This window comes from Bufo gargarizans, chromosome 7, assembly GCF_014858855.1.
Source record: "Bufo gargarizans isolate SCDJY-AF-19 chromosome 7, ASM1485885v1, whole genome shotgun sequence".
Taxonomy (NCBI): Eukaryota; Metazoa; Chordata; class Amphibia; order Anura; family Bufonidae; genus Bufo; species Bufo gargarizans.
Window position 1 is genome coordinate 127,543,592 of NC_058086.1, and position 21,843 is coordinate 127,565,434.

A 21,843-nucleotide genomic window follows, 5' to 3' on the forward strand; every position below is an offset into this window, starting at 1 on the left:
CAAGTTATCATGACGCCAGTTGCAGTTAAGCAACGAGGACTTGGAGTCCCCTTTGTAGAGGGTAGTATTGGTACCCAGGATAGAGAGGTGTAGGGTGGCCTACAATTTCTCTGTAAATACACGTGTCACAGTGCTCCTTACCTGGATACAGTTGGATCCCAGACGTGGCCGTCAAAAGCGGTGCAAAAGGGTAGTTAACTTGGATACTGTAGAAATAAAGTTGAGTTCAGACTTGGTTGTATGGAAGTTCAACAATTGCTTTACTTTGCATAAACGATATTCCAAACAATCCACAGAACTTGTCTTGGTTCCCAACAGGTTCTAGCAGAACTTTGGCAGGCAAAAAACTTTTGCAAAACAAACTTCTCTCTGCTGAATCTATAGGGTACTCTTTCAGCTCTGCTATGCTTTAGCTTTATCAGCTCTGCTATGTCAGCAATATTAAATAGGAATGCTTTCCTTTCTGCTTGATGCTGTTGTTCTAAGTCTGGCTCCGACTGTGATCCTGGGAACTTCTTGTCCTGGTTGGCTTTTAGGGAGAGCTCAGTCCCACCAGGGACGAGCATCTGCTTTCCTCCCTATAGCATGGAGTACAGGAACTAACTGGTTCTACCAAGAACGTACTGTCTCCTTGGAGGAGAGTATAAGAGAGATGGAAAGCCAGATTCCACTCTCTGTAAAGTAGCACTGCCAAGTCTGCTGCCACTTGCTGGGAAACCAGGCTATTGAATGAACAATACAAATGCATAAAAAGAAATGCACACTACTTGAAGGACCTGGAATAAAGGCATAAGCTGACATGGTTATTGCAGATACCAACAGAAGCAGTGTGTAGGAGTGGTAATGCCACTTGGGGTTGTAACATTGTAACACAACTAATTCAACTTTCCTTTGCACCAGTTTTGGCAAATCTCCACCATTATTTCTACTGGGGTCACTATTGTTTCAGCAGTATAGTATTTGGGGGCATTGGGGAGAACAGTGGACACAGTATTAGGAATGGCAATAGGATGACATTGTTGGGATACCAGGATAGTTTGGGTTGAAATGGTGGGGAGGTTGATGGAAAAATTGAGAAATCAAACATGTCTGTGTAACAAACTCTGCAAAGACCAGACAGAAAAGAGAACGTCTACATCACAAGAGATGTCACTGGATTTGTCTTGCACTGTTTTATTTGGTTCCGCAGCAGAACCACATACCACAGTGCAGTACAATATACTCTCCTAGGTGAACCAAATACCACAATACAGATCAAAATACCACAGTGCATTAAGAAGTTCTGCTGGGCAGTATATTGTCTGGTACTGTGGTATTTGGTTCTGCTGGAGCAGTATATTATTCTACTGTCAAGGTACCTTCTGTGACAATGGTTAGGAGATTGGAGAGACTTACTGCATATGAGTCTCTTGATTCTCAGTGTTGTGGTTTGGCAATGGCCACGCCTCTTATGAGGGGCAGCCGGTGGTCATTACTGCATTCCCTACTTAGTGTGGTCTCACACTTCATACCATGCGGTTGATATTTTCTGCTTGGATTTGGAAGAGTTGGTGTGTGGACCTTGCCTGTGTTCCTGCTCATCCATTTTCTCTAAGATTAGTTGTACTGTTCCTTGTATTTGTTTTTTTCCTCTGTGCTTGTCTTTTATTAGGCCACAGGGAGACGCTGGCTCATTCACTTGGGAAGGAACCAGTAGTCTCATTCCCTGCCACTACCTACGGCATTTCGGGGCTCCTAGGGTAAAGGTTACGGCATATGTATTTTCCCAACTTCAGGGTCTACATAATGACAGGAGTCATGGCCAGGTTTAGGGGCTTCCTAGGAGGTGACTTTTTCCCTCTCCATAGCCTTGAGGCCTAGTTCAGTGTCCCTCCCCTCCCTTGCATTTGTGACAGCTACACTGTGGTATTTGGTTCTGCTGGGTCAGTATACTGTGTTGTGCAGAACCAGATACCATGGTATAGCACAATATATAGCCCCTCTGTGGTATTACTGGATCCATCAACCTTTTAGCTTTACCTGCTCGAGTTGGCAACACCTTATTTCAACTTAAGTCCTGATAGGAAGTATTCAGACTTGGTGCCTAGGGCGGCTCCATCTATATATACAGCCCTGCCTACTGTCTGAATTCACAGTATGTGGTTTATTCGCATTTTCTTTTAGTTATAAATTTGTCAGCTCATTAATTATTGAATACTTAATTTGATCAATTTTCTCTGATTGTAGATCACTGTGAAAAACCTGAGCAAATAAAAAGAGCTCAGTTACAAGGTGAATGGCACGATGAAACTTACCCACCTGGTAAAGTAGCTAATTTTGTCTGCCTCCCGGAATACACTCAGGATGGACCCATTAAAATGGCATGTATTGAAGGAATTTGGTGGCATATTGCTAAAGGCCAATGCAAAGGTAATTCAAATCTAAACCTTCTCCATTTTTCAGTGTTTTGTGGTTGAAAAAGTGGATAAATATTAGATGTATTGCAGTAAAAGTAATTACATATTATATGTATAGTAGTAAGAGGACCTGATGCACCACATAAGATTATGAGGCAGAACATATTTGTTAGTGTTTTTTTCAAAGATTAAGGGGGTCATTTATAAAAAATATACACCACTTTTTGGCGTATTTAAGTCGCAGACTTTCTCTCAAAAGTTTTTTTTGCAGCAAAATCGGCACCTTTTTCCCCATGTATGCCACTTACGCCTTTTTTCTCAAGTTCCGAGAAAACGGGGAAGTGGCATGGACGGGGAAAACAATGGAGCTGGCATAAATTTATTCTTATTGAACAGCCGCCACATCATGTGCCTAAGTTATGTAGAGGCCGGCGTATTATATAGCTGGAATCTATATTGCCCTAATTTTTTAATTTTTTTTCGCCATGAGTGGCAAGTCTAATAGTGTAGGTCCCATCTGTTGGAAGCCACACTGTAACTTATGGATGAGCCTGACACAGTTTTGATTAAAAATGTGTGCAAAGAGCTTCTAATTTTCATAAAATAAGTATAACAAGGGGGAACTAACTGTCCTTAGGGAAAGACCACCTTAATCAGTGTGAGAAGACTTATAGGCCATACATGCTCCTCTGGAATTCTGGGAGGGAAGAAATGCAAATGAGATCTTAACAAGCTGTGCCTCTAATGCCACCAGATGTAAGGCAGCTATCCTATAAGTCAATATTCAGCTCTTAAAGTAAGCCTCGAGACATGACTTGGACATTAAATAAGCCAGCACCTTATCTGCAGATAGCTGTTTCAGGGTGATTGCCCCTCATCAGTGCAGAGCAGAGAGTACTGGCCATACATGCTCCTCTGGAATTCGGGGAGGGGAGAAATGCAAATGAGCTCACCAGATGTAAGACAGCTATCCTATAAGTCAATATTCAGCTCATAAAATAAGCCTTGAGTTAGTTCCCCCTTGCTCGGACACAGGCCTCCTACCTAGTTAAGCCAGTACTGCTATTTGGTGACACTGAAGGGCTCAGAAAGGAAAGGGATCAGTTTGGCTTTTGCAGGGCAGGTTTTGATGGCATGCTTTTGACGCCATGTCACAGGTTACAGGCCTTCTTCTTCTAGCCACAAGTAACATGAGACTTACTTAGTCTCATGCCTGTGACGTTACAGTTTAGTTCTGCGCATACATTACTGTTTCAAAATCAGAAGCCGAACTCGGCTTCATTAATTAGGCACAAATCCAAGCTCGGCTTTGGATTTTGAAACAGTAATGTATGCGCAGAACCGAACTGTAATGTCACAGGTACGAGACTAAGCAAGTCTTGCGCTACTTGTGGCTAAAAGAAGAGGGCCTCAGCGGAGCCCATATATTTTACAAATCGGGTTCAGATAGAGTAGTCCAAACTCGATTCGCCCCAACACTAAATATCATGTTAAGCGTCAATTTTTTTCATTTTCAAAAGTGGTATCGGAGAAAAAGCACCCAACATTTTATTACTCAATACGCCCATATGGTCTTAACCACTTCAACCCCGGTCCTGTTTTCACCTTTCTGCCCAGGCCATTTTTTGCAAATCTGACATGTGTCACTGTATGTGGTGATAACTTTAAAACGCTTTTACTTATACAGGCCATTCTAAGATTATTTTCTCGTCACATATCGTACTTCATGACAGTGGCAAAAATAAGTAAAAAAAAATTTTTTATTCATAAAAAATTACCTAATTTACCAAAAATTTAGAAAAATGAGCAAATTTGCTAATTTCTATTTCTCTACTTTTATAATAGATAGTAATACCTCCAAAAATAGTAATTACTTTACATTCCCCATATGTCTACTTCATGTTTGGATCATTTTGAAAATTACATTTTATTTTTTGGGGACGTTAGAAGGCTTAGAAGTTTGGAAGCAAATCTTGAAATTTTTCCAAAACCCACTTTTTCAGGACCACTTCAGGTTTGAAGTCACTTTGTGAGGCTTACATAATAGAAACCACCCAAAAATGACCCCATTTTACAAACTACACCCCTCAAGTTATACAAAACTGATTTTACAAACTTTTTTAACCCTTTAGGTGTTCCACAAGAATTAATGGAAAATGGAGATGAAATTTCAGAATTTCACTTTTTTGGCAGATTTTACATTGTAATCCATTCTTTCCTATAACACAGCAAGGGACAACCACCACACTAAACTCAATGGGCCAGATTTATCATTACTCTGACAGCTCACTCCACTTTCACATATGGCTAAAGTCAGTTTTAGCTAAGTCAGATTTATGATCGGCCCTTTAAGACTGTAATAAATGTGGTTTGACGGTAGCAGTTTATCCATCAGTAAGCAGCTTTACAAAAGTCGCACATCACGAAAAAGTCGCACGTTTTTATGAAAAAGTTGCATGTTCTAATAAAAAGTCTCATAAGATAAGCATGGTCCACACTGGAGTGAAATTGCGACTTTTTTGCGACTTTTTAAATAGTCACAATAGTAAATCTGTCTAGAGATTCATTTACATAAGAAAACACGCCTACTTTCAGAAAACTGGCGAGCATAGTGCAGAGCAGAAAAAAGTCACAAATTTGTGCGCAGTTTTAGCATTTGGGACTTTTTGGGGACTTTTTCACTCCATTATTCTGACCTGAGCTAGTGATAAATCTGGCCCAATATCAATTACCTTGATTCTGCAGTTTACAGAAACACCAATATCTGGTTGTAAACTGCTGTATGGGTGGATAGCAGGGCTCTGAAGGAAAGGAGATGGTTTTTGGAGGGCATATTTTGCTGGACTGGTTTTTAGACACCATGTCCTATTTGAAGCCCCCCTGATGCACCCTAAAGTAGAAACTCCCAAAAAGTGAACCCCTTTAAAAAAACACTGGATAAGGTGACAGTTTTATTGGTAGTATTTTGGAGTACATATGTTTCTTGAATGCTCAATATTACGCTTTTTATGAGCTAAGCTAACAAAAAATTGGCTGTTCTGGCACAGTTTTTAATTTTTTGCTTTTTACAATGTTCACCAGGTTATATCATGGGATATTTTTATAGAGCACGTTGCTAGACGTGACAATACCTAATATGTCTATTTTTTTATTTTGGTTTTGCACAAAAGCATTCGTTTTTTTCAAAATCATGTATTGGTGTCTCCATTTTCTGAAAGCCATATTTAAAAAAAAAAATTATTGGGGAGATTGTCTCCTATCGGGGCTCATTTTTTGCAGGATAAGGTGACGGATTGGTAATATTTTAGTCTATATTGGACTTTTTAATTGTTTGGCATTACGCTTTTTTAATGTACGGTAACAAAGAATGGCTTTTTTGGCACAGTTGTTATTTTATTTACTCTATTCACCTTAGAGTGTAGATCTTACAACTAGAGAAGATTGTTACGGATGTGGCAATACCTATTTTATTTTATTTTTTTCAGTTTTACACAATAAAAGCATTGTTGAAAAAAATATTATGTTTTTGTGTCTCCATTTTCTGAAAGCCATATATTTTTTTTTTTTTTTGGGCGATTGTCTCATGTAGGGCCTTATTCTTTTGTGGGATGAGGTGACGGTTTGATTGGTACTAATTTGGGTACATATGACTTTTTGCATCACTTTTTATACAATTTTTGGGGAAGTGAGGTTAGCAAAATTGCAATTCCATCATAGTTTTTTTTTTTTTTATGGTGTTTACCATGCGGTAAAAGTAACATGATCTTTTTATAGATCAGGTGGTTACAGAGACGGTGATACCAAAAATGTGCAGTGTAATTTAGTTTTTTTTTTTTTTTTTTTTTTTAAACATATACATTTATTGAATTTGAAAGATTGATAAATAATAACAATATTATTTGAGAAGTCAAAGTAAATGGAAGTATTAGGGTAGGGGTAGGAGGGAGGTATGGATGGGGGGGTTAAGGGAGGTAAGTAGTGAGGTTAACAATATTAGGTACAAGTGGAAATGCAATTGGGAGCAAAACATCATAGAAGTTGCATTAACAGATACATTTTAAATATTTAGAAATATAGATCATGGTAGGTAACTAGGTGCATTGGCATGTGGCAATGAGCTGAGTCAAGATATAATTCTGCGTATAGTTATTGAGATACAACCTATTTAGACATTAATGAAAGATGGTACTTAAAGGTATACAGCCAAAATTATGAATTGTACAGGAAATTCTAGTAGCACAAGAAGTTAGTAGAGTTGGTAGATTGGCGGAAGGGAGATGACAACCACAAGTTCCAAGCGTTGTAAAATGTCTCTTTTTTATGGAACGCTGAGGCTGCCATTCCTTCATACCAACAATTATCTCTGACCCCTGCCAGAATGTCCTTAATAGATGGAATATGGTTTGATTTCCAATGTGAAGCAATTAGTTGACAAGTATATGAATATGGTTTGATTTCCAGGTGAAGCAATTAGCGACCTAAGTGGAAAGGAAAAAGTATCCAGGTCAAGAAATAATAAAGCTGTTCTTGGGTTGGGAGGAATTGCAACAGAGCTAATTTTAGAAATTACTTGAAAAATCTTTAACCAGAGCATGTTTATGGAAGGGCATTCCCACCAACAATGTAAGAGTGTACCAGCTATATTTTTGCATTTCCAGCACGCGGGTGATGTGTCAGGAAAAATTGTATGTATTCTGGATGGACAATAATGCCACCAATATAAAATGTTCTAGCTAAAACTTTCTATAGCTAATTCCAAATGGGTCGGTTACCTTTATATAACTTTTAATGATATATTTATAAAATAAATGCTCATAAGTGATAAAGTGCAATTAAATGAGCGGGGTATAATGTACCCCAATATAAAGTAGGTGGGTGGAGTTTCTAGGGAGGGGTAAGGAAGGAGGAGGTAGAGGCTGCTGGGTCTCTGCCCCTACTGCACACCCTAGTTAAAGAGCCCTTATCCTGGTCAACCGTACACCTCCTAAACCGTCCCTATATCCTTCCCTAGACATTGCACTGACTGCCCAGCCTCGTCCTGAAGGGGAAGGGAAGAGAGGCGAGGGATCCCTAATGCACCAGACCACCTACACATAGGGTTGTGTACCCAGTCCCCTGGGACACAACTAGTCTATGCAGCACTTGGATGATAGAACCTTGCGTACTGCATATCAGACTGTTCGAGCGTCACAGTCCATGAGAGCACCCGGCAAGCATACTGTGAGATAACTGCTGAAAATAATGCCACACAAGACACCACATGACAGCCCAATGCGTTTCTCTGGTATTTACGTTCATCAGGGTCCTTAGCACATTATTGTCAGCAACAATAGAATCGACTCACCCTCAGATAAAGGGGATCAATATAAACTTCACAACAAACGATGCAGTAATCAATAGCAAAAACTGTTTCAATATCAATCAAATTTCACAGACTCCCAATGTATTGGTAGTATGTCAATAAGCCACAACTACATGGGGAGGTCTGGACCGAAAGGTTACTTATCTTTGGGATAAACAATCAGTGGACTTGTTCCCAAGATTCCAGGCCTGCTTCCTGTTCCCTGCTGGCCTGGCAGCCGGATCCCGCGTATGGCAGTACCACTCCGACAGCCGGCGCAGCCGCACTATTTAAAGCTGCCAGCGCTGTCAGAGGACCGCCCATCCTTCCGACCACATGATCCATCACGTGATTGCACAGTCATGGTCTTGTGGGATACCATGTTATCGCAGGTCCTGCGACCACACTGCATCAGAGTGAAGTATCTGGGGACGCAACCAGATTTGGAAGTATATGTGCAAAAAAATGTACAATAATGCGGAAACATTATACAGGACAGGTACCACAGGTAATGTCACAGTTCGCAGTGTCTATGGAAAAAGTGCTCTGGATGTCACTGATATTTCAGGGATGCGCACAATTTAAACAGGAGATGTGGTGCGGATAATTTAACTGTCCACAGCGGACACAATCTACGGAAAAACTGCACTAGATGTCACTGATATTTTAGGGATGCGCAGACTTCAAACAGGAAATGTGCCGCGGATAATTTAACTGTCCAAAGGGGACACCGTCTACGGAACAAGTGCTCTGGAATGGATGTCGCTGATATTTTAGGGATGCGCACACTTTAAACAAAAGAGGTGGCGCGGATAACTTAACTGTCCGCAGCGGCCTATTACACTGTATTTTGCGCAGAATGCGCTCAAAATATATATTGCTGCTGTAACACACAATAGTCATTACAAGGACTTTTGGGTCTATGAAACGTTTTTGTAGAAAATTTTAATTCAATTATACTCCCTACACTGTCTGTCCCTTCCTATGCTCAGCTCTCCCTGACTTAGAATGAGTCGAAAACGCGTCATCGGGTGCTATATAGCACCCGATGACGTGTTCCGGCCAGCTAATTACTGTAATGCCAGTAGCCAACATGGCTACTGGCATTACAGTGAGAGCAGTACTTACCTGCATGTTTATTGCCTGCTTAGCAGACGCAAAACATGCGTGGAGGAGACTCGAGCATTGGGCTTGAGCACATGCGGAACTTGGCCATGTGCCGAGCATAGCAATGCTCGAGCTGAACTGGTATTCAGCTGAGCATGCTCGCTCAACACTAGTATTCACCTAGGGGCATAATAAGAAGTAGTAGTTTTTTTGGAATATTACTGCTATTTTAATTTATAATTTAGGGGCATATGAAAACAGGAAAATGTATTAAAAAAACAACTATTTCATCATTATTACATAGTTACATAGTATAGTTGAAAAAAGACATAAGTTCACTAAGTTAAGCCAAGTAATGAGTGGGGATAGGAATTTTAGGAAAGGGTGAGAACCAAACTTCTACACATTTTCATAAGCATTAATGCTTTGTAATTTTAAGAATTTACGTTTTTCGCCCGAAAAGACGCACTCCTCCCCCCCTCCCTGAAGTGCCGAAAATGCCCCTGTGTCTAATGGAGCGAATACTTATGAAGCACTTCCATTATGGAAGCGCTTCATTAGTATCGGAGGACCGGGAAGTGGTGAAGGCTCTGTACTCACCGGTAATGGTCCTTGGCTCGGCTATCAGCTGTGCAGGGCTGTGGACAGTATGAGGGCGCTCTGTGACCTCACACTGTGCGCCGCGATACACAGCCGACAGCAGGATGAAGAGTATTGCGATGATGAGGAGCGGTGGCGTCCAGGAGCATATAGGATATATACGAGCTGATATATAGGAGCTGATATATGGGGCTGCTGGCGGAATATATGGGGCTGCTGGCTGACATATGGGGGCTGCTGGCTGACATATGGGGGCTGCTGGCTGACATATGGGGGCTGATGGCTGACATATGAGGGCTGCTGGCTGACATATGAGGGCTGCTGGCTGACATACGTATGGGGGCTGATAGATGGCTGAAGGTTGGGTGGGTTGATCTGAGGTCTTATTGACATTGGGGGTCTTATTGGGGCTGTAAACTGAGGTCTGATTAACATTGGGGGTCTTATTGCTGGTCTGACCTAAGGTGTAATGGAAAATATTTTTTTCTTATTGTTCTTCTCTAAACCTAGGTGTGTCTTATGGACCGATGTGTCTTATAGGGCAAAACATACGGTAATACTTTTTTAAAACTGTCCGCTGTTCCTGCAGTTGGGTTTCATTTTCACACCGTTCACCATAGAGTTGGTTAATTGGACTACTGCAATCTATCGTCAGTTCATGTTTAATATTGTAATAAAGAGCTGTGATTCCACTTTAAGGATTCATAAACCAACATAAAATGGGTCCAGTAACCAAAACTACATTGGTGTTAAGCCACAAACATAATTGTAACACAATGTAATATAACCATTCAAAACAATTTTATTAATCCCGTACTCACATATAAAAAAAAAAAAAAAAACTTTCATGCACTCCTAGAGGTGCCACAGAAAAGTTAGGATAAATGACTAGTACGGGAATAACTATGCAGGTGATACGTACGTACTGTATAAATCAGTAATTCCACTATGAACAGTAGCAGTAACCATTAGAGCTACAAATACCTGTATGTCAGCAATACAAGAAAAACAGCACTTCAACGAAACAATGGCACCTGCAACCCCAACATCATCTCACAGTTGCCTCATCTGGTGGTTAAAATTTCTGAGCACATTTTTAAACAAGCACAAATGAGATTCCTTTAACAGATGCTAGATATTATGCCAATGACAGTTAATTTACCTTATAGAGGATAGCATTAACCCCTTTGGGACACAGCCTTATTTCACCTTAAGGACCAGGCCATTTTTTGCAAATGTGACCAGTGTCACTTTGAGTGGTGATAACTTTAAAACGCTTTGACTTATCCAAGCCATTCTGAGATTGTTTTTTCGTCACATATTGTACTTCATGATACTGGTAAAATTAAGTAAAAAAATTAATTTTTATTTATAAAAAAAATACCAAATTTAGCAAAAAAATTTAAAAAATTGCAAATTTCCAAGTTTCAATTTCTCTACTTCTATAATACATAGTAATACCTCCAAAAATAGTTATTACTTTACATTCCCCATATGTCTACTTCATGTTTGGATCATTTTAGGAATCATATTTTATTTTTGGGGGATGTTACAAGGCTTAGAAGTTTAGAAGCCAATCTTGAAATTTGAGAAATTTGCAAAAGCCCAATTTTTAGGGACTAGGTCAGGTCTGTAGTCACTTTGTGAAGCTTACATAATAGAAACCACCCAAAAATGACCCCATTCTAGAAACTACACCCCTCAAGGTATTCAAAACTGATTTTACAAACGTTGTTAACCCTTTAGGTGTTGCACAAAAGTTATTGGCAAATGGGTATGAAAATTGCGAATTTCATTTTTTTGCCAAATTTTCCATTTTAACCCATTTTTTCCACTAACAAAGCAAGGGTTAACAGCCAAACAAGACTGTATCTTTATTGCCCTGACTCTGCCGTTTTACAGAAACACCCCATATGTGGTTGTACACTGCTGTACGGCCACACAGCGGGGTGTAGAGGCAAAGGAGCGCCGTGTGATTTTTGGAGGGCTGATTTTTATGGACCGGTTTATTTACACCGTGTCCTGTTTCAATCCTCTTGATGCACCCCTGGAGTAGAAACTTCATAAAAGTGACCCTATTTTAGAAACAACTCGGATAAAGTGTCGGTTTTGTTGGGACTATTTTTAGGGTACATATGATTTTTGGTTGCTCTATATTATATTTTTGTGAGGCAAGGTTACCAAAAATTGATATTCTGAAATTTCCTCTCCATTTGCCACTAAGGGCCAGATTTATCATGACTCTGACAGCTCACTCCACTTTCACATATGGCTAAAGTCAGTTTTAGCCAAGTCAGATTTATGAATGGCCCTTTAAGACTGTAATAAATGTGGTTTGACGGTAGCAGTTTATCAGTCAGTAAGCAGCTTTACAAAAGTCGCACATCTTTACGAAAAAGTTGCACGTCTTTACGAAAAAGTTACATGTTCTATTAAAAAGTCTCATAAGATAAGCATGGTCCTCACTGGAGTGAAATTGCGCAATTTTTTGCGACTTTTTTGCGACTTTTTAAATAGTCTCAGTAGTAAATCTGTCTAGAGATTAATTTACATAATAAAACACGCCCACTTTCAGAAAACTGGCGAGCATAGTGCAGAGCAGAAAAAAGTCGCAAATTTTTGCGCAGTTTTAGCGTTTGGGACTTTTTTGGGACTTTTTCACTCCATTATTCTGACTTAAGCTAATGATAAATCTGGCCCTGAGTCTTTTTTTGTTTTGTTTTTTAGCCGATTATCTTATGTAGGGACTCATTGTTTGCGGGATAAGAGGAATGTTTTATTGGCACTATTTTGGGGGCTATATGACTTTTTGATCGCTTGCTATTAAACTTTTTGTTATGTAAGGTGACAAAAAAGTTCTTTTTTTTGGGACCGTGTTAATCTAGGCGGTTAGGTCATGGGGCATTTTTATAGAGGAGATTCTTGCGGACGCGGCAATACCTAATAAGTCTACTTTTTTACAATTATTTAGGTTTTAGACTATATTATACTTTTTGATACCAAAAACTTTTTTTTGTATCTCTAAAGTCTAAGAGTCATTTTTTTTTGTTTTTTTGCCGATTGTATTAGATAGGGCCTCATTTTTTGCGGGATGAGGGGACGGTTTTTTGGCACCATTTTGGGGGCTATATGACTTTTTGATCGCTTGCTATTAAACTTTTTGTTATGTAAGGTGACAAAAAAGTTCTTTTTTTGCACATTTTTTTTTTGGGACCGTGTTAATCTAGGCGGTTAGGTCATCGGGCATTTTTATAGAGGAGATTCTTGCGGACGCGGCAATACCTAATAAGTCTACTTTTTTACAATTATTTAGGTTTTAGACTATATTATACTTTTTGATACCAAAAACTTTTTTTTGTATCTCTAAAGTCTAAGAGTCATTTTTTTTTGTTTTTTTGCCGATTGTATTAGATAGGGCCTCATTTTTTGTGGGATGAGGGGGCGGTTTTTTGGCACCATTTTGGGGGCTATATGACTTTTTGATCACTTGCTATTAAACTTTTTGCTATGTAAGGTGATGATCGGAACTATACATGACGTACTGGTACGTCATGTGTCCTTAAGTACCAGGACAACATGCCGTACCGGTATGTCATGTGTCCCGAAGAGGTTAAAAAGGCTTTCTGGCAACTGCAGCGCTATACAGCATCCACATACATGTGGCAGGGCATGGAAGGTGAGAACATGCGCTCCAGGAAAGTAGGAGTGAATACTGATGTTATGCCGCCAGTTACACAGTCAATTAAACAAACCCTCTACAGCATACGTGTTGAGGCACACATGATAGAATAGCAGGAGAGGGGAGCCTGTATAGATTTGGGTGTATGCACCGTTCTAAAAAGTCTTCACTCATTTTTTGGCAAAACAAATGTTCATATTTATTTTGAGCAAAAATAAAGCAGAACAAAATAAAGCAAAGTAGAGCAATCCTCAGATGTAGCAGATAGTATGGGTTTTTGCAACTACCTTGGTAGCAAGTTGCCCCCCTCCCAATGTCCAGTTACCATTGTAAACTGAAGATGGAACCCTAGCACATTCCAGAGGTGACTTTAATTTCACAAGACCAAGGATCACAAAGACTTAAATGCATATACACTATAAATTTCAAAAACATAAATGTTACAAATAAACCATAATAACTACCTCATTAACTCTTAGGATACTGGAGGTTTTTTCATTTTTGCATTTTCATTTTTCTTCCCTATCTTCCTTGAGCCATAACTTTTTTATTTTCCCGTTCACATAGCTGCTTGAGGGCTTATTTTTTGCGGGACAAGTTGTACTTTCTAATGCCACCATTTAATATGGCATACAATGTAGTGGTAAAAAAATTGGAATTGGAAAAAATAAATAAAACGCAATTCCACCATTTTACAGGTTTTGTTCCCACGGCGTTCTATTTGCGGTAAAACTGACCTGGGCCCTTCATTCTCTATTTATAGGTTTTTAGGCTAAATAGTGTAAAAATAAATGTTGAGAATTTTTTTTTTTTACATCACCATATTCTGACCCCCATAACATTTTTTTAGAGTTATATCTACTGAGCTGTGTGGGGGCTCATTTATTGTGGGACAATCTGTAGTTTTTATTGATACCATTGGAGGGTCTGTGACTTTCTGATCACATTTTATTACATTATTTTTAGGTAAGAATTTTGAAGCTCGTATTTGAGCCTACAAAATCCACTTTTTAAAACAAATTCTAAACAATCACAGAAATGCTCATTTCTTATGTTGTCTTGCCACCAGCTGGTCAAAATAACAATTGCAGCTTTAATGCCCTGGGTTTCTTCAGCGAGACCCAGCGCTTTAAATTCAATTACCAGCATCCCTATTGATCTGATACCCTTTTTTTATGGATCGGATGGGGACCCATTTACTTTAGTGGGGCCACAAAAGATGCGGACAGAACACCGGGGGTGATCTTTTTATACAGTCGTTATGGTCGCGGTGATATCTAATATGTCTGTATTTTTTTTTCTTTTTACAATTTTATTTTATTAAGGGAAAGAGGGTTTTGTTTTAAACTTAAAGAGGACCTTTCACCTAAAAAAAAAATTTAAACTAAGACTATAGCGTTACTTACATGCCCCCATGAATTCTTGATCGTTATTTCTTTTTTCAAACTGTGCCCCCGTTTGTCCGCTATGCTCCCCGGAATACTTCCCGCCATTTATGTTAATGAGCCAGCCTCAAATGGGCTGGCTTTAAAAGTTCTCCTCGGCGTGCCTTCTATCTTCTCCCTGGCACGGAGCGCATCCAATCAGCGCGCTCCGCTCTTAGCCAGGGAGAAGACGCTCCAGTTCTCGCGAGACTTCAGAGAACTGGAGCGATTTCGTCTATCCGGCTAAGAGCGGAGCGCGCTGATTGGATGCGCTCCCTGCCAGGGAGAAGATGGAAGGCACGACGAGGAGAACTTTTAAAGCCAGCCCATTTGAGGCTGGCTCATTAGCATAGACGGCGGGAATTATTCCAGGGGGCATAGCGGACAAACGGGGGCACAGAATGAAAAAATAATTAACGTTCAAGAAATCATGGGGGCATGTAAGTAACGCTATAGTCTTAGTTTAAATTTTTTTTTTTTTGGTGAAAGGTCCTCTTTAAAACCTTTATTTTGTTTATTATGAAAAACTTTGTTTTACTTTTTATTTTTGTCCCATTGTGGGGTCCGATTCCCCTCTGCAATGCATTGCAATAAATTGTGTATTGTAATGCATTGACTGTCAGTGTAATACACTGACAGCCTGCTAATAAGACCTATAGGCTGCATCTCATAGGCTTTCGTAGAAGGCAAGCCCCGATGCCTGTGTAAGGCATTGGGCTGCTGTTCCAGCCATCGGGTTCCTGTCACCACAGCTCAGGGACTCGATGGGGTGGGGGAGGGTCTCTATAACTTCCACAAACCCTGTGTATACTGCAGTTAACATTGACCAGGCATACAAGGGGTTAATATGCTGGCATTGATGTATTTGTCAGTGCTGGCGTATAGAGCATGGGCTTGGCTGTCAGTAACAGCCAGACCCCTGTGGCTGATCGAGCAGGCGCAGCTCCTCTACCCACCCAATCAGAGCCATCACTGGGACCCTTGATACACCCAGGTAAATGCGGTATAAAAAATTAAGTAAAAACCGTGCCAAAACGGCCATTTCTTGTCTCACAAAAAGTATAACACCAAGCGATCAAAAAGTCCCATTTACTTCAAAATGGTACCAATCAAAACGTAACCTCTTCCCGCAAAAAAACAAGCCCCTAATAATAAAATTGGCTGAAATAAAAATAAAGCTTTAACTCCTTAACCCCTTAAGGACTCAGCCCTATTTCACCTTAAGGATTTGGCAATTTTTTGCAAATCTGACCAGTGTCACTTTAAGTGCTAATAACTTTAAAATGCTTTGACTTACCCAGGCCGTTCTGAGATCGTTTTTTCGTCACATATTGTACTTCATGACACTGCTAAAATAATTATTTTTTTCCTGGAAAAAAACAAGGGTTAACTGCCAAACAAAACTCAAAATGGGTTGCCCTGATTCTGTAGTTTGCAGAAACACCCCATATGTGGTTGTAAACTACTGTTTGGCCAAACGGGAGGACATAGAAGGAAGGGAACACCATATGGGTTTTGCAAGGCAGATTTTGCAGGACTGGCTTTGTTTATACCATGTCCCTTTTGAAGCCCCCCGTTGCACCCCTAGAATAGAAATTTCAAAAAAGTGACTCCATCTAAGAAAGTACACCCCTCTAGGTATTCAAAACTGGGTTTACAAACTTTGTTAACCCTTTAGGTGTGCCACAAGAGTTAATGTCAGATGGAGAAACAATTTAGAAATTTCTATTTTTTGGAAAATTTTCCATTTTAACCCATTTTTTCCAGCAATAAAGTAAGGGTTAACAGCCAAACAAAACTCAATATGGTTTGCCCTGATTCTGTAGTTTGCAAAAACACCCCATATGTGGTCGTAAACGACTGTTTGGCCAAACGGGAGCACATAGAAAGAGGGGAACGCCATATGGTTTTTGGAAGGCAGATTTTGCTGGACTGGTTGATTTACACCATGTACCCTTTCAAGCCCCCTGATGCACCCCTAGAGTAGAAACTCCATAAAAGTGACCCCATCTAGGAAACTACGGGATAAGGTGGTTGTTGTTTTGGGTTTATTTTAGGGGTAAATATGATTTTTGGTTGCTCTATATAACACTTTTTTGAGGCAAGGTAACAAAAAATTGAAATTCTAAAATTGTTTCTACATTCGCTATTTAGTTTTGTGGAACACCTAAAGGGTTAACATAGTTTGTAAAGTAACTTTTGAATACCTTGAGGGGTGTAGTTTCTTAGATGGGGTCACTTTTTTGGAGTTTCTAGTCTAGGCTACATCAGGAGGGGCTTCTAATGGGTCATGGTGTCAAAAAAAACAGTCCATCAAAATCTGCCTTCCAGAAACCATATGGAGTTCCCTTTGTTCTATGCCCTGCCGTGCGGCTATATAGCTATTTACAATCACATATGGGGTGTTTCTGCAAACTAAAGAATCAGGGCAATAAATATTTAGTTTTGTTTGGCTGTTAACCCTTGCTTTATTACCGGAAAAAAGGATTTTAAATTTTTAACGCTGTTCATCCGAGGGGTTTGGTCAAATGTTATTTTTATAGCGACGACTTTTACGCACGCGATGATGCCCAATATGTATGACTCTCAGAATTTGGAAACACTAAGCAGGTATCCTAAAACTGCGGCCCTCCAGATGTTGTAAAACTACAATTCCCACCATGCCCTTCTGATGGCTGTAGGTTGTCTGGGCATGCTGGGAGTTATAGTTTTACAACATCTGGAGGGCCGCAGTTTGAGGATGCCTGCACTAAAACTAATATTTTTTTAGGAAAAAAAATTGTTTCCATGTCTCCAAAGTCTGAGAGCCATAGTTTGTTATGTTCTCCAGGGGACTGTTGGGGATTATAAAAATTTAGTACTCCATGGAAGTGTGATACTCCCTGAAGCAATCGATAACGCAGAGGCCCGGATGATCGGGGCACGTGTCGCACTGAGTGGTGGTGTCCTTCCGTATGCCCCTCCTGCGACACACTCTGCACTTTTTTTGGGTTCATCCCTTCTTTCCAGTATGGGAGACCACACCTGGAAAGTGTTGGCCAGGGATGATCCGGGCGCCTCCAGTTCCCAAGGTACTCCGGCCTGCTCTTTCCTGGTCTGAAAAGATCAGGTCCTTGAGGACTGCCTCATAGAATTGGAGGAATGTCCCTGTGCTGCCAGCGCTTCGGGATAGTTCAAAAGAGTTGTACAAGGCAACCTGTACCAAGAAGACCGCAACATTTTTGTACCATGCCTGGGTTTTGCGCATGGCATTATATGGCTTGAGGACTTGATCAGAGAGATCAACTCCTCCCATATACCGATTGTAGTCGACGATACAATCGGGCTTGAGGACCGTTGCTGCGGTACCTCGCACAGAGACGGGGTGGTGCTGTTACGTGGATTGTGAACAGCATAAGGACATCCCTCTTGTCCTTATACCTGACCAGCAACAGGTTTACACTGGTAAAGGCACGGGTCTCACCCCTGGGGATAGGTACCTGGAGGGGGTGGGCAGGGAGGCCGTGTTGATTTTTCTGCACGGTTCCACAAGTGAACGTGGATCTGGCGGTAAGGGACCTGAACAAGGGAATGATGGTATAAAAGTTATCCACATAAAGGTGGTAACCCTTATCCAGCAGTGGGTACATAAGGTCCCACACGAGTTTCCCGCTAACACCCAAAGCGGGGGTTGAATACGGGAATATCGCCCCTCGCACACACGCAAGTGGCAGGGGGGGGGTCACAGGAACCCCCGCGCATTGACCCAAGGTGTCTACTCAATGATTTGAGCAGGCACCTTGTTCCGATCACCGCTCGCCACGCGGCAGTGATCGGAAATACACAGGACGTACCGCTACGCCCTGTGTACTTAAGTATCGGGACATCAGGGCGTACCTGTACTGGAAGAGCTTAAGAAAATGGCAACAGAAAAACAAGATTTTTTTCTTTTCAAAAATGCTTTTACTGTGTAAGACTAAACAAAGATAAAAAAAATAGGCATATTAGGTATTGCTGGATCTGTAAAGACATGCTCTATCAAAATATTACATGCTGTACCCCCTCAGATGAAATCAGTCTGCTTTCAGTCACCACTAGGGGGAGCTCAGTGCCTAATTTGCAGTGATTTTACACAAAAACAAGTTTTATTTAGTGCTGACCCCTCTTGCCCTGAGCCTCAGTACAGTTGTGTGATCTACCTCTATTGAAGGTACTCCACTGGACATTTCCCTGTTAAATGCACTTGTTTTACAAGAAGAAGAAAAAGAAGGATTAAATCCACCATGTGCCACTCACCAGTAATCTTATGAGAGGTGCTGAAGTTGTGACTAGAAACAAAGTTCTCTCTGTTAGCGTACCCATTCTTCCTTTATTGATATCCTGTTTGAACTGTGAAGTCAGCATTAGCCGTGCTGAGTGGAAAGACTGGTCTGCTAACAGCGAGGGCACTGACTAGTCGCCACCACACAGATGACTAATGGCGAGCAACCTATGGTGGATTTGGCTTTTGTAATAATAAGCAACTACAGTTGCAATATGTCAATTTTACAATCAAAAGATTCCCTTTAGTGCTGTGTCCATACCCAATAATTCAGTGGTTAAGTTGCCATCACTAAGACCCGCCCACACACACATGTGGCTGTATTCTGGCTCTTTTTTTACAGAGCCATAATAGGGCTCACTATGAGGTTCATGGGTCATATAATTTACCTTGCCTAAAATTTCTTATAGAGAGACACAGAGCTTATTTTTGGAGATTCAACATGAATGGGATGCTCCATTGGATGTCATGTGTACAGGTTTTCTCCCCTAGATGCATTTCTTCTAGCGAAGAATAGCGCCTCTTTTAGTTAAATTACTTTATGTGGCACTTAAGCAATCAAACTATAAAATGCTTAATTGAAATGTGCTTATTATATTCAATTATAACATTTGCTTTATTCTCATACTTTTTCCAGAATCTGCCAAGCAGTGTGGTCCACCTCCATCTGTGCAATTTGCAGACACCGTGGAGATGAGAAAACGTACCTATAATTCTGGTGAATTTGTAAAGTACAGATGCCCTGAATATTATACTCTTGAAGGAATCGTGGTTGTGAGATGTTTGAATGGAGTCTGGGATGAAACACCAGCTTGTCGTGGTATGTCCATTATACTGTGTATCACAATGTGTACATAAACAACATAATGGAAATACAATCACTGTTCAGGGGCATGGCATAAGATGCAACAACTTGCAAAGAATTTGCACCAACATTTTTCTAGCAAAATTCTGTTTCAAAGTAGGTAGAGTTGAGCGGACACCTGGATGCTCGGTTTCGACGGGTTCGGCCGAACTTCACAAAAAAGTTCGAGTTCGGGACCCGAACTTGACCCCGAACCCCATTGAAGTCAATGGGAACCCGAACATTTGAGCACTAAAATGGCTGAAAAACTGTAATGGAAAGGGCTAGAGGGCTGCAAATGGTATAAAAATGTGATTAAGAGAATGGCAAGTGCTCTGCAAAGAAATGTGGATATGGAAATGACTTTAATATGGAAATGACTTTAAATAAAATAAAATACATAAAAATAATAAATAATAATCTTGATCTAGGAGGACGAGGTCCATATGGAGTAGGAGGCTGAGGAGGCGGTGTAGGTGGAAGCGGCGGTGGTGGAGGAGGAGGTAGCCTACACTGCTTTTTGGTTTGAAATTTATTTTTATGTTTTTAAATTAGGTTACACTCCAAAACATTGAGAAATATAACCTGTGATAAATCCCTCCAGTCGTGCTAAACACACCTTTAGACAATACACTGGCTGCAGGGCAGGCCAGCACCTCCAAGGCGTAAAGGGCAAGCTCAGGCCATGTGCCCAATTTGGAGACCCAGAAGTTGCAGGGGGCAGACCCATCAGTCAGTTCGTGTAGGCATGTGCAAACATACTGCCCCACCATGTCGCACGTCCCTGTGATGTTCACGATCAAATTGGATATCTTTCGATGTTCTTTTCTGCGACTACCATGTTAATCACGGTTAGCAGCGAATCAGGGTTCCATGCAGGAGAGGGAGCGTGAGAAAGAGAGACCACATCCAAGGGAGATCAATGGATGAAATTTAATTGTGATCGAGCGGAAATGTGGGACAAATTATTAAAGCTGAAGAATTGAAGGAAAGGAGGGGGCACGCAATTACCCACTCCCGACTCGGGGAGGTAGTGATGATAAATAACAATGCAGGACTCTTAAGATGCCCTGATATTGGAATGACTAAAAAAAATTATAGGGAATGTCACTGCGGTATTTTGGATTTGGAAAAGTTATCCAGCAGAGGCCCTGCTGCCACTTTGTTGACTCTAGATAACTTCTGCCTAATCGCACATTAATGTGACGTCCAACATCTATTTGGATATCTTCACTATCAACTTTCGATGTTCTTTTCTGAGCCTACCATGTTGATCACAGTTATCGGCGAATCAGGGTTCCACGCCAGAGAGGGAGCGTGAGAAAGGGAGACCTCATCCAAGGGAGGTCACTGGCTGAAATGGGATGAAGCGGAAATGTGGGACGAAGTTATTAACCCCTTAGTGACCACCCATACGTGTTTTTACGGTGGTCACTAAGGGGCCTTAGGCGCGGACCCGGCTCTCACATGAGAGCCGGGACCCTGCTCTAACAGCCCGGACCGGCAGGAGTGCTGATCCGGGCTGTTTAACCCTTTACATGCCGGGCGCAATGGCGCCCGCTGCATGTAAAGTGGTGACAGAGGGAGCGGACTCCCTCTGTCTCCCATCAGCACCCCGAAAATAAGATCGCGGGGTGCTGATGTGTTTGGAAGCTTACCTTGCTTCCGATCAGGGCCCCGAGCCTGTCTTCAGTTCTCTCCAGCAGGCTGTGCCTCTCTGGCGCAGCCTGCTGGTCAAGGTTTGAATAGCATTGCTATTGAAATGTAATGCATTTATAGAGATAATGCATTACATTTTAAAAGCAATCAAAATACTGTATATTATAGTCCCCTTGTGGGACTTTTAAGTAGTAAAAAAAAAAAAAAAAAAAAAATACACATTTATTAAATAAAAAAATTCCATAAAATAAAAAATATGCTTTTTTTATTGAAAATACGCTTTACAATGAAAAAAATTGCAAAAAGAAAAAATCCCCCATATGTTTGGTATTGCCGCGTCCGTAACGACCCGGACTACATAAATATTACATAAATTATCCCCTATGGTGAACGCCGTAAAAAATAAAAATAAAAAAAAAGACAGAATTTCTAATTTATTCTTAGTTTCCACCGAAAAAAACGTAATAACAAGCGATCAAAAAGCGCCATTTAC

The 21,843-nt window shown here is 40.7% G+C and overlaps 1 protein-coding gene across 1 annotated transcript in view; it reads left to right on the forward strand.

The window, feature by feature from the left end:
- LOC122943634 (complement factor H-related protein 2-like) overlaps positions 1–21,843 on the forward strand; it is a 458,972-nt gene that overhangs the window by 43,617 nt on the left and 393,512 nt on the right. Inside the window, exons 2-3 of the mRNA XM_044301524.1 lie at positions 2,227–2,409; positions 19,485–19,667. Coding sequence (XP_044157459.1) covers positions 2,227–2,409; positions 19,485–19,667 — 366 coding nt within the window. The remainder of the gene's footprint in view (positions 1–2,226; positions 2,410–19,484; positions 19,668–21,843) is intronic.